Source organism: Ascaphus truei, unplaced genomic scaffold, assembly GCF_040206685.1.
Source record: "Ascaphus truei isolate aAscTru1 unplaced genomic scaffold, aAscTru1.hap1 HAP1_SCAFFOLD_855, whole genome shotgun sequence".
Classification (NCBI taxonomy): Eukaryota; Metazoa; Chordata; class Amphibia; order Anura; family Ascaphidae; genus Ascaphus; species Ascaphus truei.
In genome coordinates, this window is record NW_027457193.1 from 141007 (window position 1) to 155000 (window position 13994).

The following is a 13994-nucleotide window of genomic DNA, read 5'->3' on the forward strand; positions in this document are numbered from 1 at the left end:
CTGAATACATTAAACCAAGAGATTGACATATTTTAATTAATTTGCTGGCATGGAGGATATGTGCCCATGGAGTACCTGATCCATCATACGGGCGCTCTAAAGGTTCAGTGTACAATCCCGCACTGCCAGACAAAAAACACTCTTTTGTAAAGCCTTTTAAAAACAAATTTGCTTCCTTAAACTATCTAATTGAACTAAAAGAAAATATTTGGCTGCTTCAGTTCCTTTGTAAAATAATTCCAAATTGAATTTCCTCAAAGCCTCTCAGTGGGGGGACATGTTTGTCAATCAAGTGTTTTGTGTACCCTTATTCCACCTTGTCCATATTGTTGAGCCGATAAAGGGAATGGGGATACAGGTTGGCTTTACCTCTGGTATCCTCTCCCAAGGCTCGATTCACAATGTTTATCATCGTATCAAGGGGACTGACCCTTTAAACGGGTCACTGCCCTTATTACACTTTGGTCCAAGGAGAGACGGACACCTTAAACCGGTCGCTGCTATTAGTACACCTTGGTTCTAGGAGGGACTGGCCCCTTAAACGTGTCACTGCCAGATTGGCATAATATAAGATCGCAAGCCATTCAGATATTACATTTCTTAAAAAAATAATTGAATCTTGTAGATCCTGGAGACTTCTCTACCCATTGCAGAGGGATTATACCTCTGTTTCATGTGCGCATAATTATGTCACACATTGATTACCTGTTGGTCTCGACCCTCTTTTCCAGAAATTATCCAAAGCTAAGATTTACAAGCCTGTATATCAGACCACACCCCAGTAGGGCTCCAAATACAGTTGGACCCTGATACGATGGTCCCGAGAACATGGTCGTTCCCCTCCAAATTGTAAGCTCAGGGCAGCTTTTGAGCAGCAGTTCATAATAAATGGGCACAATTCAAAGACAATAACGCAGAACATATAGGGGACCCTTTTATTGTTTTGGGAAACTGCTTAGTAGTCCAAAGAGGGGACATAATATTGTACGTCTCTTACCAGAGAAAAAAAACAATGGAAAATATCTCTATTGTAACTACAAGTTAACTGAAACTTACTCCAAAGTCAAAGAATCACTGACTCCTCATAACATAAATGTGTATTTGGTTAAAAAAGTGCGCTTGATATACTATTACATGAGAGAACTGCTGAATCAAAATTATTGAAATGCAAGATTTATGCGTTACGGGAATAAAGCCGGGAAGATGCTTGCTAACTTAGTACCACAATCGCTCCACCTGTCATATAGCGGCCTTGAGACCAGACTGGGACTAGGCATACTTGTAACAAAAAAAAGCAGACATCTTGCATAAATTCTACGCAGACCTATATAATCATCTAAACATTAACCTAGATCGGCAGGATTAATTCTGGAGAGATCTAAGACTCCATTAGCTGTCAGAACTCAAAAGATATTCTAAACATCTCCATCACCACAGAGGAAGTCTCTAGAGCTATTACAAGGCTTAAAACACTTAAAGCTCCAGGACCTAAGGGTTACTCGTCAAAATATTTTAAACATCTGACCATAGAAATAACACCACACCTGGTAGAGGTACTGTAAGGAATCCGTTCCTGGGTTTGGCTGGAGCTCACTCCTGCAGAGTTGGTGAGCTCTCAGACAGCCCTCCCCTTGGATCTGCAAGCACTATCACCTGTGCTTGCAATCACTGCAGCTCTGTCTCTCTGCTCTGGCATTGGAGAAATTCTCACACACCCCTGTATTGGGATTGGCTATCTGCCGTTCTTATACTGGGCTCTCCCTTTCCCTCATTGCTGAGCATAAACCAAGATTCACTTGGATGTAACTGTGTTTCCACATCCACTCCTGCCTTGCCTTTTTCCTGAGACCTGCTGCATTCACCCCAGGCAGAGGTCTTGTTCCTAGTTCCTGTACTGAAGCGCTGGATCCCCAGTGCTAGTCTAGCCTTGTTCCTGGGAGCTGCTGCATTCACCCCTTACAAAGACCTTAATCATGGGCCGCTCCTCGGGCAGAGGCCATTCCCACGATTCAGCTGCTAAGCTGAAGCGCTTTACACCAGCCTACCAGTTGCCGAACCCCAGCCTGGATATCAACTACTCTGATGTCTCCAACTGTTCCCCCGGCTTGTCCATGGATTACCCTGCTTTCTCCAACCCTGAACAGGCTACGATTGACTACAAACTGCGCAATCCAGAACTGGCTTTGTTGTCTAAGGTCGGTGTATACACATCCCCACCTCAGACCCGCGGTCCTGTCCCAGTTTGTGGTGAGCATGTCTGTTACAGGTATATAATTTGAATAATGTCACTAGGAAAAAGCCCCCTGGGTTTTGGTTCAGTGGTAATCAAATGAATCCCAAAAAAATATAAAGACTCGTAAGAGCTGGCTTCTTACTAACCAATTTCCCTCCTCAATCTTGACTACAAAATAGTAACCAAAATTCTAGCAGATAGACTTCAACATCTTCTCCCTGAGGTGATTACACCCACACCAAACTGATTTTGTGAAGGGCAGACAGAGCTGCTAGATTAGCTCATGGGGGCAATGTATCGGACTACCATGGATTTGTCCAGGGGGTACTCGCAAATCCCACTGACCCAGGAGGCGCGGTACAAGTCAGCTTCCATCACTCCGAGTGGCTTATATGAATTTCTAGTTACCTTCCAACGCCTCGTCAATAGGTTACTGGCAACCGATTTGTAGCAAGACAGCGATAAAATAAACCTGTAAGTTTATTTCTTTTTAGACTAACACACACAGTAAAACGAATAACACGGGATAAAAACACACAAAAATCACAGGAACGAAATACCAGGTCACACAGGTAGCAGTTTATTCCTCAGGATTAGATCTTCACAGGATTCAACAACAACACGGGAATGAGGGTTACACGCATCTTTATAGACAGGGGTCCCTATACCTAACCTTTGCTCAATTCCATTGGTGGGAGAATATCTTCCTCCAATCAAAACCTGTTTGGAGAGATACCCGGGGGCTATCTCTGTGGAGCTTGTCGGATATACGGAAATGTAAGAGTAGGGGGGTATGATACTGCCTGAGAGTGGTTTTCAAATGATGTCCTCCTGTGACTCGGAACCCCGGCAGGATCTATCCAGGACCCTTATAGGCAATGAATACAAAAAGGATGGGGGAGCACAGTTGTGGGAAACAGGCAGTGTAATAGATCTAATAATTGACACTTAATAAAATGTAGCGGTTATACCCTGAGCAAGCGTAATGGCTCAGGTGGCTGATGTCCAATTTTAAGGGGTGAACATACATAAATGTGTATGTGTGGGTGGAAGGGTAAAAATAATAATATATAACTTACACGGCCTTGTGTAAGCTCAGTCGCTTCAAGGTTTCTTTGGGAATCCAGTTGATCTTGCGATGATGCTTTTCTCCCCGCGGTGTGAGTTCTTCTTCTTGTTGTATGTTCTGCTTACTTCGTTGGTTCAATGTTCCGCTCCAGGGGGATTTCCTCTCATATAAACAAAAAAAGAGGATAGGATTAAGTCATACGTATATAGAGACTTCAATGAGGGGTGGATGGGGTATTTGTAAGCCACTGAAATAAAATGGTATAATCTAGCACTCACACGGGCTAATGTTAGTGTGTTCCTATCTTGGTATCTTGTTTCTGCCCATTAAGTGATATTACCCAATTGGTAGCAGATGGTGATGGAGGGGTGGGGACAAAGATACAAAGTGTATATATAACACACTACTCACACGGGCCAGTGTGAGTACACACTCCTAGCGGTTTCTTTGCACTTCTATTCCTGGTGTAGCTGAAGCTGAAGATGGGTTTAAACAACAAATGAAAGACACTATGGTCTGGAGGATAAAAAACTAATTTTAATAAAAAACATGAAAATAAACCTATAAAAACAGAAACCAAAGGCTTCTGTGGGGAAGTAAAAGCAAGGAGGGGGGCAGTGTGGTGTATAGTAGTAGGGGGTCTCGCCTTCCATGTCCGGATGGGGAGCTACAACTACACCTCTGCCTCCTCTGTGGTGTGCTGTGAAATGTCCCTATATGTTGATATAGACAGGTTAATATTTATGATTATTATAATTATCTATCTATAATTAGTGATTATAATATATATTTTTTAATAGTGTTTATTGTAATTTAGTTATTATTATTTATTGACTTTATTATCTATTATATATTTTTTAACCTGTCTCTTATCTGTTTGATTTAATCTATTCCTTGTTTTCATCTATGTTGCTTAAATGTTGGTTTCATATTATCTCTTGCTACTACTGTTTATACTATTTTTCAGTAGTTTTGCAATAAGTTGTTTATTAATATTTGTTGTTATATGTATTATGTATACACTTGTATGTTATTATCCCTCTCTCCCCCTTTTATACACCACTATGCTTGTATAGATGGAACATCAATCTCATTAATTAACTTGCAGCTGCATATAGGAGTTGCCGTCCTTAACCAATTTATTACTGACCTATCACAGTCAAGCCGGTGGTATATAGAGGTATATGAGATAGTTCACCACTCTTTGACAAAGTCCCTTGCGGGATGAAACGCGTCAGAGGTTCCTAGCTTCGTGATGTTTGTTCCCTTTTTTTCAATAAATTAGTCGTTTTTTGTTAGAGCTGCGTGTGGTTCCATACTTACCTCAGTGCACCGCTTCTTCGTTTGGCTGTTCCGGTTACTATTGCTGGTTGCACGTGGATCCCAGGACACACATCTCTGCAGGCATTCACTCAACGGTGGTTCACCCTCATCTCATCGGTTACACCGGATCAAGCAGCGTGACAGCAGGTATCTTCATTGGCAGAGTGGATGATGGGTGACTTAGCGTCAGCCTGGCTGTTCTTTGGATGGTCGGCGACTCTTAGTGTCGCCTCACCTTACCCCTTCCCCCAGCCTGCTCCACTGGGTCCGCTTAATACGCTTGATTAGAGTGTCATTTATATGCTGCAGACGTGTGTCATCATGACCTACTGTAAGAATAAGATATTCTACTGTACGCTTGTTGGCCCTTGAGCACTGGCAGCAGAATTCTTCTGTGTTTCCTAGGTATTGATCTCATACTGATGATCTGTCATATGTGATTTACTGTAAAACAATTCTGCGTCAACATTTTTGAACAATTTTACATTTATTACACCTGTAATTCCCTTTAATACCTAACACATCTCTTAGATCTTTTTTCTTATTGGATGTTGTACCTTTTAGAAGACTAGGAGCCAATAAAGTTTTTAAATTGTTTGATTTTGTGAAAACAATAGGGGGTTTACTTGCCAGAAATTTAGACAATATTGGGTCCATACATAAGATATGCCAATGTTTGTTTAAAATGTATTTTATTTTGTTATGAGAACTATTAAATTTTGTAACAAAATATGGTGCTTCTTTTTTCTGATTTTGTTTCTGAATATCCCTGGTAATTTGAACATTGGTTGGTGAATGAGCAGGACTGGATTCATCCTCTAATACTTGATTTAATAAATCTGGGTTTCTAGTCAAAGTAGCAACTGAATTCCTTTGTTTTTTGGTTTTATGTGTAATTAATTTTTCCTGGTCACCCTGGCAGTGAGCACCTTTGGGTTAATCCCTCCTCACTCTAGGTAGGACAGGAAATTGACTTTTGCAGGTAGGCCATAAAGGCCCCTCCCTCTACCTGCACCTTAGTCTTTTTCCTGTCCTCACAGCTAGGAGTAGGATTTGTTATTTTCTAAGGGACTCACATAACTGCACCTTGTGCAGCGATCCAGGGATCTCAGCCTCTCTGCCCTGAAGCTCCGATCGACGCGCCCCTGAGGGTGGCACGACAGAGACCCCCAGGAGTCGGGGGAATCCCCAGGAACCTCATACACGCGGGAGGGGGGGAGCATCTGCGAGCCGTGTGAAGGCTCAGACTGACGGCACTAGCGCCTGGAACGCTGCGGTAGAAGAACCCCAGGACCCCGGTACAAGGGGGGGGGGGGAGCAGCCGCAGCTGTGAGCCGAAAGGCTCAGATTGACCGCACTAGCGCCTGGAACGCTGCGGTAGAGGGAACAGTGCACGCGACCGCACAGGCGCGCGCGTGTCACGTTCCGGCCGGCGGGTGCGTACACAGACACGCAAGCCGTGCACGAGCACTGTGGTGACATCATAGGAGCGACGGACACGTGTGTGTGTGTGTGTGTGTGTGTGTGTGTGTGTGTGTGTGTGTGTGTGTGTAAGAAAACTGCAGCATGGAACGCTCAGCAGGGACAAGTTAAGTGCTGGATATGGAATCTAAGATGGAGACTCCTAAAGGTTCAGTTCCCAAAGACTATGTGAGTCCTTAGTTTTAGTACTACATGGGAAAGAGAGGATCTATATACATTAGGGTGTATATTTAGTATTTATTTTGTTTTTATTAAAATAGCTCGGTGGTTACCCTTCCGGATGCAGAATCTTCAAAGGGTACTGGGGAATCCCTGCAGAATCCAGCTCTGATAGGAAAGAAGCTGTGTGAAGATTGTCTTAAGGCAGCAGCGGGGGATTCTATTGAGCAGATGAGCACCTTCCTTGTACTAATGAAGGAGGCAGTTAAGCAGAGTGTGGATGCTGCTGTTCAACAGGCAGTTAACCCTGCACAGAAAAGGTCAAGATCTCAAACCAGTTTGGATAAGAGAAAAAGTTTTTCATCTGATGAATCAAACATAGAATGTTTTCAGGTGTCAGAAGGTGAATTGGATTAATCAGATCAAGATATTCAGGAGGATGAATCTGAATTTGATGTAGAAATGGTGGACCCGCTTATCAAAGCCACGAGACAGGCTTTAGAATTGCAAGATACTGAACAATTGACCCACAGGAAAGATAAACTGTTTGGGTCAAGACAGAAAAAAAGTAGAGTTTTTCCTATACATCAGGTTATCAAGGACCTTATTCAATCAGAACTGGCGCGGCCAGACACCAAAGTATTTACACCTAAAAGATTTGGGAAAATGTATCCGTTTCCACAGGAAGAGGTCAAATCTTGGGATGTCAGCTATATCCAGAGTAGTAAGAAAGACCACGATCCCAATAGAAGAATCTGCAACCTTGAAGGACACTATGGATAGGAAAATGGATTACGTATTAAAAAAGGCATACGTCACAGCGGGAACAGCCTGTAAGCCAGCCATAGCAACTACATCGGCAGCAAGGGCTATGCGTGTCTGGATTGCCAACATAGAGGAGGCACTAGACAAGGGTGTAAAAAGAAGTTCTGTCCTAAAGGCGCTGTCTGAAGTAAAATGGGCGACAGACTACATAGCGGAGGCTTTTTGGATGCGGTCAGATTAGCAGCTAAATCTATGGCCTTAGCTGTATCAGCAAGAAGGGCGTTATGGCTCAGGTAATGGATGGCGGACGCAGAATCAAAGAATAGCTTATGCGGATTACCGTTTGAAGGAGAATTCCTGTTTGGCAACAAGCTGGATGCGATAATAACGAAAGCATCAGGAGGTAAGAGTAGTTTTTTGCCCCAGGAAAACAGGAACAGAAGATTCGGTTTCCAGCAGTCTAATAGAAATCAGTACAAGGAGGCAAAAACATATAGACCTGGCAGATCGTTTTCAAGGCAAACAGCATGAAGAGGCAGTCAGAACCGGCTTTTTCGAGGCGCCAGAGGAAGAGGATCATTTGCCAAGAACAAATTCACATGAAGGTCAAAGGCCCAGTAGTTGCCAGTAGGAGGAAGACTGACGCAGTTTTCTGCAACATGGTCCCAAACAATACAGGACAAATGGGTATTGGAAACCATTCGTCGGGGGTACAGTATAGAGTTCAAAGAAATGCCAAGAAGAAATATATGCCTAACAACAAGTGTACAGTCCAAGGCAAAAAGAAGGCAAATGAATTCAGTTTTAAAAAAGTTACTACAAGCAGAAGTAATAACGAAGGTACCTCGGAAAGACAGAGGAGGTGGAATTTATTCCAGAATATAGTACAAAAGCCTTCAGGAGATTACAGAGCAATCCTAGACCTAAGAAAGGTAAATTCTTTCTTGAAAATAAGAAAATTCAAGATGGTATCTTTGAACCTGATCATTCAGGAGGTACAACCAGGAGACTGGATGGTATTGATAGACTTAAGGGATGCTTATCTACTGCTGCGGCCAAGTTTATTCGAGCATTTGCCCGTTCTTGGCCGCAGCAGTAGCCTGGCGCGCGCCCGAGAGTGACGGGCGCGCGCCGAAGCAGCGGAAGAGCGCCCTCCGATCGGGGCGCTCTCCCTACCGCTGCCGGGTCCGCCGGGTCCCCCGGAACCCCCTGCCGCTGTCCCGCGATCGCGGGACACCAGGGCTCCCTCGGGGAGCCCCTGGACGCGCGTGCAGGGGGCGCACGCTCCCGAAGACGCGTGACCGCGCGTCTATGACGCGCGGCACGCCGAGGGGCGGCCACTAGCAAGCCGGGAAATCTCCCGGCTTGCGGATCTGGCCGCAGAGTAATAAAGCGTGTCGGTAGTGTACATGTGCCCATATCAAGGGGACACCAAAGATTCCTAAGGTTCACAGTGAACCAACATCATTATCAGTACACAGCACTGCCATTCGGTGTGGCGACCTCTCTAAGGACATTTACAAAAGTTCTAGCCACATTAGTGGCAGAAATGAGAGAAAGAGGGGTAGAAATATACCCATACCTGGACGACATCTTGGTAAAATAAAAAAGTCAGGAGAAACTAGAACAAGACCAGGAGAAGGTCATAACCTTCTTGGAACAACACGGTTGGTTAATAAACAGAGACAAGAGTCACCTAATACCCACTCAACTGCTAAAGTTTTTGGGGGTGGAATTCGACACGGCAGAAGGAGAGGTGAGGTTGCCAGACACAAGAAGGCAAGGCATAGCACTGCAAGCGAGGAACCTCAGGAAAGCAACCAGAACTTCAGCAGAAGAATGCATGAAGCTTCTAGGAAAATTTGCTTGAACACTCGCGTCATAAAATGGGCAGCGCTCCATATGAGACCGTTACAAAACAATTTTTTACAACAATGGAACGGGAACCACAAAAATACAAGACAAAGAATCTTGTTACACCCACACACAAAAGAGGAATTAAAGTGGTGGGAAGATACCCGCAAGGAACCTGGCAAACCAGGAAAAGCATCTTCCATCAAATCTTCTGGAACTAAAAGCAGTACAAAGGGACCTGGAAGCTTTCCAAGACCAAATAAAAGATGGCAATATAAAGATACAGTCAGACAACCGGTCGGTTGTAAAGTATATACTGTAGCCAAACAAGGGGAAACCAGGAGCAAAAAGCTGATGAATCTCACAGCAGAAATCCTCTCTTGGGCAGAGGGCCACTTATCAGAAATTACAGCCGTACACATCCCAGGACTCGAAAATGTCACAGCAGACTTTCGCAACATTATACACCCAGGAGAATGGGAATTAGACCCACAGGTGTTTCAAGAGCTGGTAGAGCGATGGGGTCAGCCAAACATAGATCTCATGGCGACACACCAGAACCGCAAGGTAAAGAACTACTGTGCATGGCGGTTTCATCCAAGCGCAAAAAGCACAGATACGCTCAGCTTCAAATGGGATTTCAAGTTGGCATACCTGTTCCCCCCAATTCCCCTAATTCCGAAAACAATCAGGAAAATCAGGGAAGACCAAGCGGAAGTGATATTGGTGGCACCATTCTGGCCAAGAAGGCCTTGGTTCACACACTTGGTAAATATGGCAGTGGATACACCATGGCACATGCCAGATCGCAAAGGACTGATGTGACAGGGGCCAATATGTCATCCGAACGCCAAACAATGGGCCTTGACGGCATGGCGATTGAGCGGGAAACATTGAGGCTGAAAGGTTGTTCGGACAAGACAATCCAGACCCTATTACACGCAAGAAAGGGATCCACATCAAAAGTACGCGTCGATCGGAGCTTCAGGGCAGAGAGGCTGAGATCCCTGGATCGCTGCACAAGGTGCAGTTATGTGAGTCCCTTAGAAAATAACAAATCCTACTCCTAGCTGTGAGGACAGGAAAAAGACTAAGGTGCAGGTAGAGGGAGGGGCCTTTATGGCCTACCTGCAAAAGTCAATTTCCTGTCCTACCTAGAGTGAGGAGGGATTAACCCAAAGGTGCCCACTGCCATGGTTCCAGGAAAAGAAAATTACGGTAAGATGTTTTAAATTTTCTTCTTTTCCTATCAATGTTCAATGCTTTATTATAGGCACTAGAAATCAACATATCATCATAACCCTTTTGATGAAAGCGGTCAAAAAGGATTAGGGATTGTTCTTTAAATGCTTCCACATCTGCACAATTTCGTCAGATACGTAAAAATTGGCTGAAAGGGATATTATTAATACTTCTCCTTTCATGTCCACTTGTGAGGTATAAAAATGAATAAACATTAGTAGTTTTGAAGTGGGTTTTGGACAAAAGTTGGTTTTCAGCAACATAAATCTCCAAATCTAAAAATATAATATTGGATTTATTTATTTCACTAGTAAAGGTGAGATTAAAATTATTGGTATTTAATTGTGATACAAATTGATCAAAAGAATCGTTATCGCCATCCCAGACAACGAACACATTGTCGATGTATCTCCGCCACATAACTAATTGCGGCGGAGATACCTCGACACCCCATATGTACAGTATAGCGACTCCCACCATCCCATATACAAATTGGCAAAAGAAGGTGCAAATCGTGTCCCCATAGCCGTGCCACATAGTTGTAAGTAAAACTCGTGTTCAAACAAAAAATAATTGTATTTTAATATAAATTCTATTGAATCGTGAATAAAACAACGTTGAGAAAGGGGTAAGGTGCCATGTAGTGCTAAGAAGTAATCTATAGCCTCTAAACCCCCACTATGTGGAATGGATGTGTAAAGTGCTTGAACATCAAGAGTGGCTAAACAATAAGTGTCCTTCCAAACAAAATCTGTGAGAATAGTGACAAGAGAGATGGTATCAAGTAAATGTGATGGTAAAGAAGGTACAAGTGGTTGTAAAAATGAATCAACGCAAGATGAAAGATTAGCAGTAAGTGAATTAATCCCCGAAATAATAGGACGTCCGGTGGATTAGTAAGTGATTTGTGAATTTTGGGTAAGTGATACATAATAGGGATAGTGGGAGCCGCACAACACAGAAAATCAAACTCGTGTTTAGTAAGAACATTATTCTTGTATGCATTTTGGAGCATACTTGTTAAATTTGATTGATATTGTATTGTTGGATCCTCAATTAATTTACAATAGGATGTATGATCCGACAATAGTCTTGTCGTCTCCAAACAGTAGTCTACCCTATTTTGAAGAATTATTCCCCTACCTTTATCTGCCTCCCGTACAACTGTATTCAAATCTAACTGTAATGACTTCAGAGTATGTTTTTCTTGAACAGTAAGATTATTTGTATGGTTCACTGACATTACCTTAGATTGACCAAGTTCATTGAAATCCCTTTCAACTAATTTGTTAAAAATGTAAATGAAATTGCCCCTTGAATGATATGGATGAAAAGTAGGTTTAAAGATGAATGTTGGATGGACAAAGTGCCCGATCCTGTCTGATCTCGGAAGCTAAGCAGGGTGTACTGGGATGGGAGACTGCCTGGGAATACCTGGTGCTGTATGTGAATCATACATTTTTCATTTTTTTTTATATTTTTTATTTTTTATTCCCCCATTTTAATCTTTTCTTTCTTATTTCTTTTCTCTTTCCTTTTTGTTTTCATGTTGTTGCAATTTGTTATGTTATTTATATTGCATTTATGTGATTATTATTACTTATGATCATGTTTTTATCTTTGTTGAATGTACACTTTTTATTCTTGGATACCCGTGGGTGTGACTGTGTGTACTCAAATCCAACCATTAGAGTATCTATTGTCCTGCCATCTCCCCTTTTTTGAGATGTTACCTACCATTTCAAAAACAATAATATTGTCTAAATGGAATAGATGAGGATACAAGGTGGTATGGAGGTAGAATGGGGGTAAGTGCAAGTTTGACAAGCAGTGAGATACCCATAGTAAATAGAGATAATACTAGAAAACTTCTAAAGACTAAACCAAGTTGGAGCAGAAAGGAAGGAGCAGATAAGATAATAGCACAGGCTGAAAAAAAACTTAAATGCATGCTTGCTAATGCAAGAAGCCTGACAGATAAAATGGGGGAGCTTTAATTAATAGCTACAAGGGAGCAGTATGATATCATAGGCATTACTGAAACATGATGGGATGAAACTCATGACTGGACAGTTAATTTAAAGGGGTATTCTCATTTTCGGAAGGATCGAACAAATAGAAGGGGAGGGGGAGTATGTCTATATGTTAAACCAGATCTAAAACCTATTATAAGGGATGATGTCTATGAAGGGAATGATGAAAATGTAGAGACCTTGTGGATAGAAATTAGCAGTGGAGATAAAAGTATAATGAAAATGTTTGTGGGAATATGCTATAAACCACCAAATATCTGTGAGATTGAGGAAGCTAAAATACTTTTGCAAATGGAGAAGGCATCAAAACTGGGTCATGTTTGCATAATGGGGGATTTTAATTATCCAGACATAGACTGGGGCAATGAGATTAGCGTTACAACAAAAGGAAACAGGTTTTTGGGGATGCTTAAAGATAATTATATGACCCAAATTATTGAGGAACCAACCAGGAGAGGGGCAGTTGTGGATTTGGTCATATCAAACAATGTAGAAGTAATAACAAATATTCAAGTCCTGGAACATTTGGGTAACAGTGATCATAACATGGTCTCATTTGAAATTAATGATCAAAAAACAGATTACTTGGGTTCAACAAAGACGTTAAACTTTAGAAAGGCAGATTTTAATAAACTTGAGGTCTAATCTAGTAGTAATACAATGGGATGATGTTTTTTCAGGAAAAAATGTAGAAGATAAATGGGCAGTCTTTAAAACATTGTTAGAAAAGCACACTAATCAGTGTATACCCATGGGTAAAAAGTATAAAAGAAATAAGTCAAAACCAATGTGGCTAAATAAACAGGTAGGGGAGGAAATGGACAAGAAGAGGAAGGCGTTTAGATTCTTTAAGTCAGAAGGGACAGAGACATCGTATCAGAATTATAAGTAATGTAACAAAAATTGCAAAAGGGCAATTAAATTAGCAAAAATGGATAAGGAAAAAAGGATTGCAATAGAAAGTAAGGTCAACCCTAAAAAGTTCTTTAAGTACCTTAATAACAAAAAAAATGAGAAAAGAAAATATAGGACCCTTTCAGTGTGAGATGGGTAGGCAGAATATTGGAGATAAGGAAAAAGCAGAGGTATTAAACAAATTTTTTGCCTCTGTGTTTACCAGGGAAGAATCAAGTTCAATAGTAGCGCCACAGGAGGAAGCCACAACCTCCATATTTATGACCAATTGGTTAACTAAGGAAGAAGTTCATAAGCGACTTGAAAAAATTAAAGTAAATAAGGCACCTGGCCCCGATGGCATACATCCAAGAGTTCTCAAGGAGTTAAGCTCAGTAATAGCAAAACCCATATATTTAATATTCAAGGACTCCATTTCCACAGGCTCAGTATTACAAGATTGGCGTAAAGCAGATGTGGTGCCTATATTTAAAAAGGGAGCTAGATCACACCCGGGGAATTACAGACCTGTAAGCCTGACTTCAATAGTAGGGAAACTACTTGAAGGTTTAATACGAGATAATATTCAGGAATACCTAATGGAAAACAAAATTATTAGTAATAGTCAGCATGGATTTATGAAGGATAGATCTTGCCAAACTAACCGTATTTGTTTCTTTGAGGAGGTAAGTAGGAATTTAGACCAGGGTAATGCAGTTGATGTGGTCTACTTAGATTTTGCAAAGGCTTTTGATACGGTTTCACACAAGGGGTTGGTGTACAAAATAAAGAAAATTGGACTCAGTAATAATATATGCACCTGGATTGAAAACTGGTTAATGGACAGACAACAGAGGGTTGTCATAAATGGAACTTTGATGAAAACAATGACAATAGCGCTGAAACAAACCCAAAATATAATAATAACCACTATTGTGAA

General features: G+C 41.8%; 1 protein-coding gene across 1 annotated transcript in view; it reads left to right on the forward strand.

Annotated features, from left to right (window-relative positions):
* LOC142486419 (zinc finger protein 92 homolog) overlaps positions 1 to 5257 on the forward strand; it is a 47915-nt gene extending 42658 nt beyond the window's left edge. Inside the window, exon 7 of the mRNA XM_075585007.1 lies at positions 4602 to 5257. Coding sequence (XP_075441122.1) covers positions 4602 to 4804 — 203 coding nt within the window. The 3' untranslated portion in view covers positions 4805 to 5257. The remainder of the gene's footprint in view (positions 1 to 4601) is intronic.
* The last annotated feature ends 8737 nt before the right edge of the window (positions 5258 to 13994 follow it).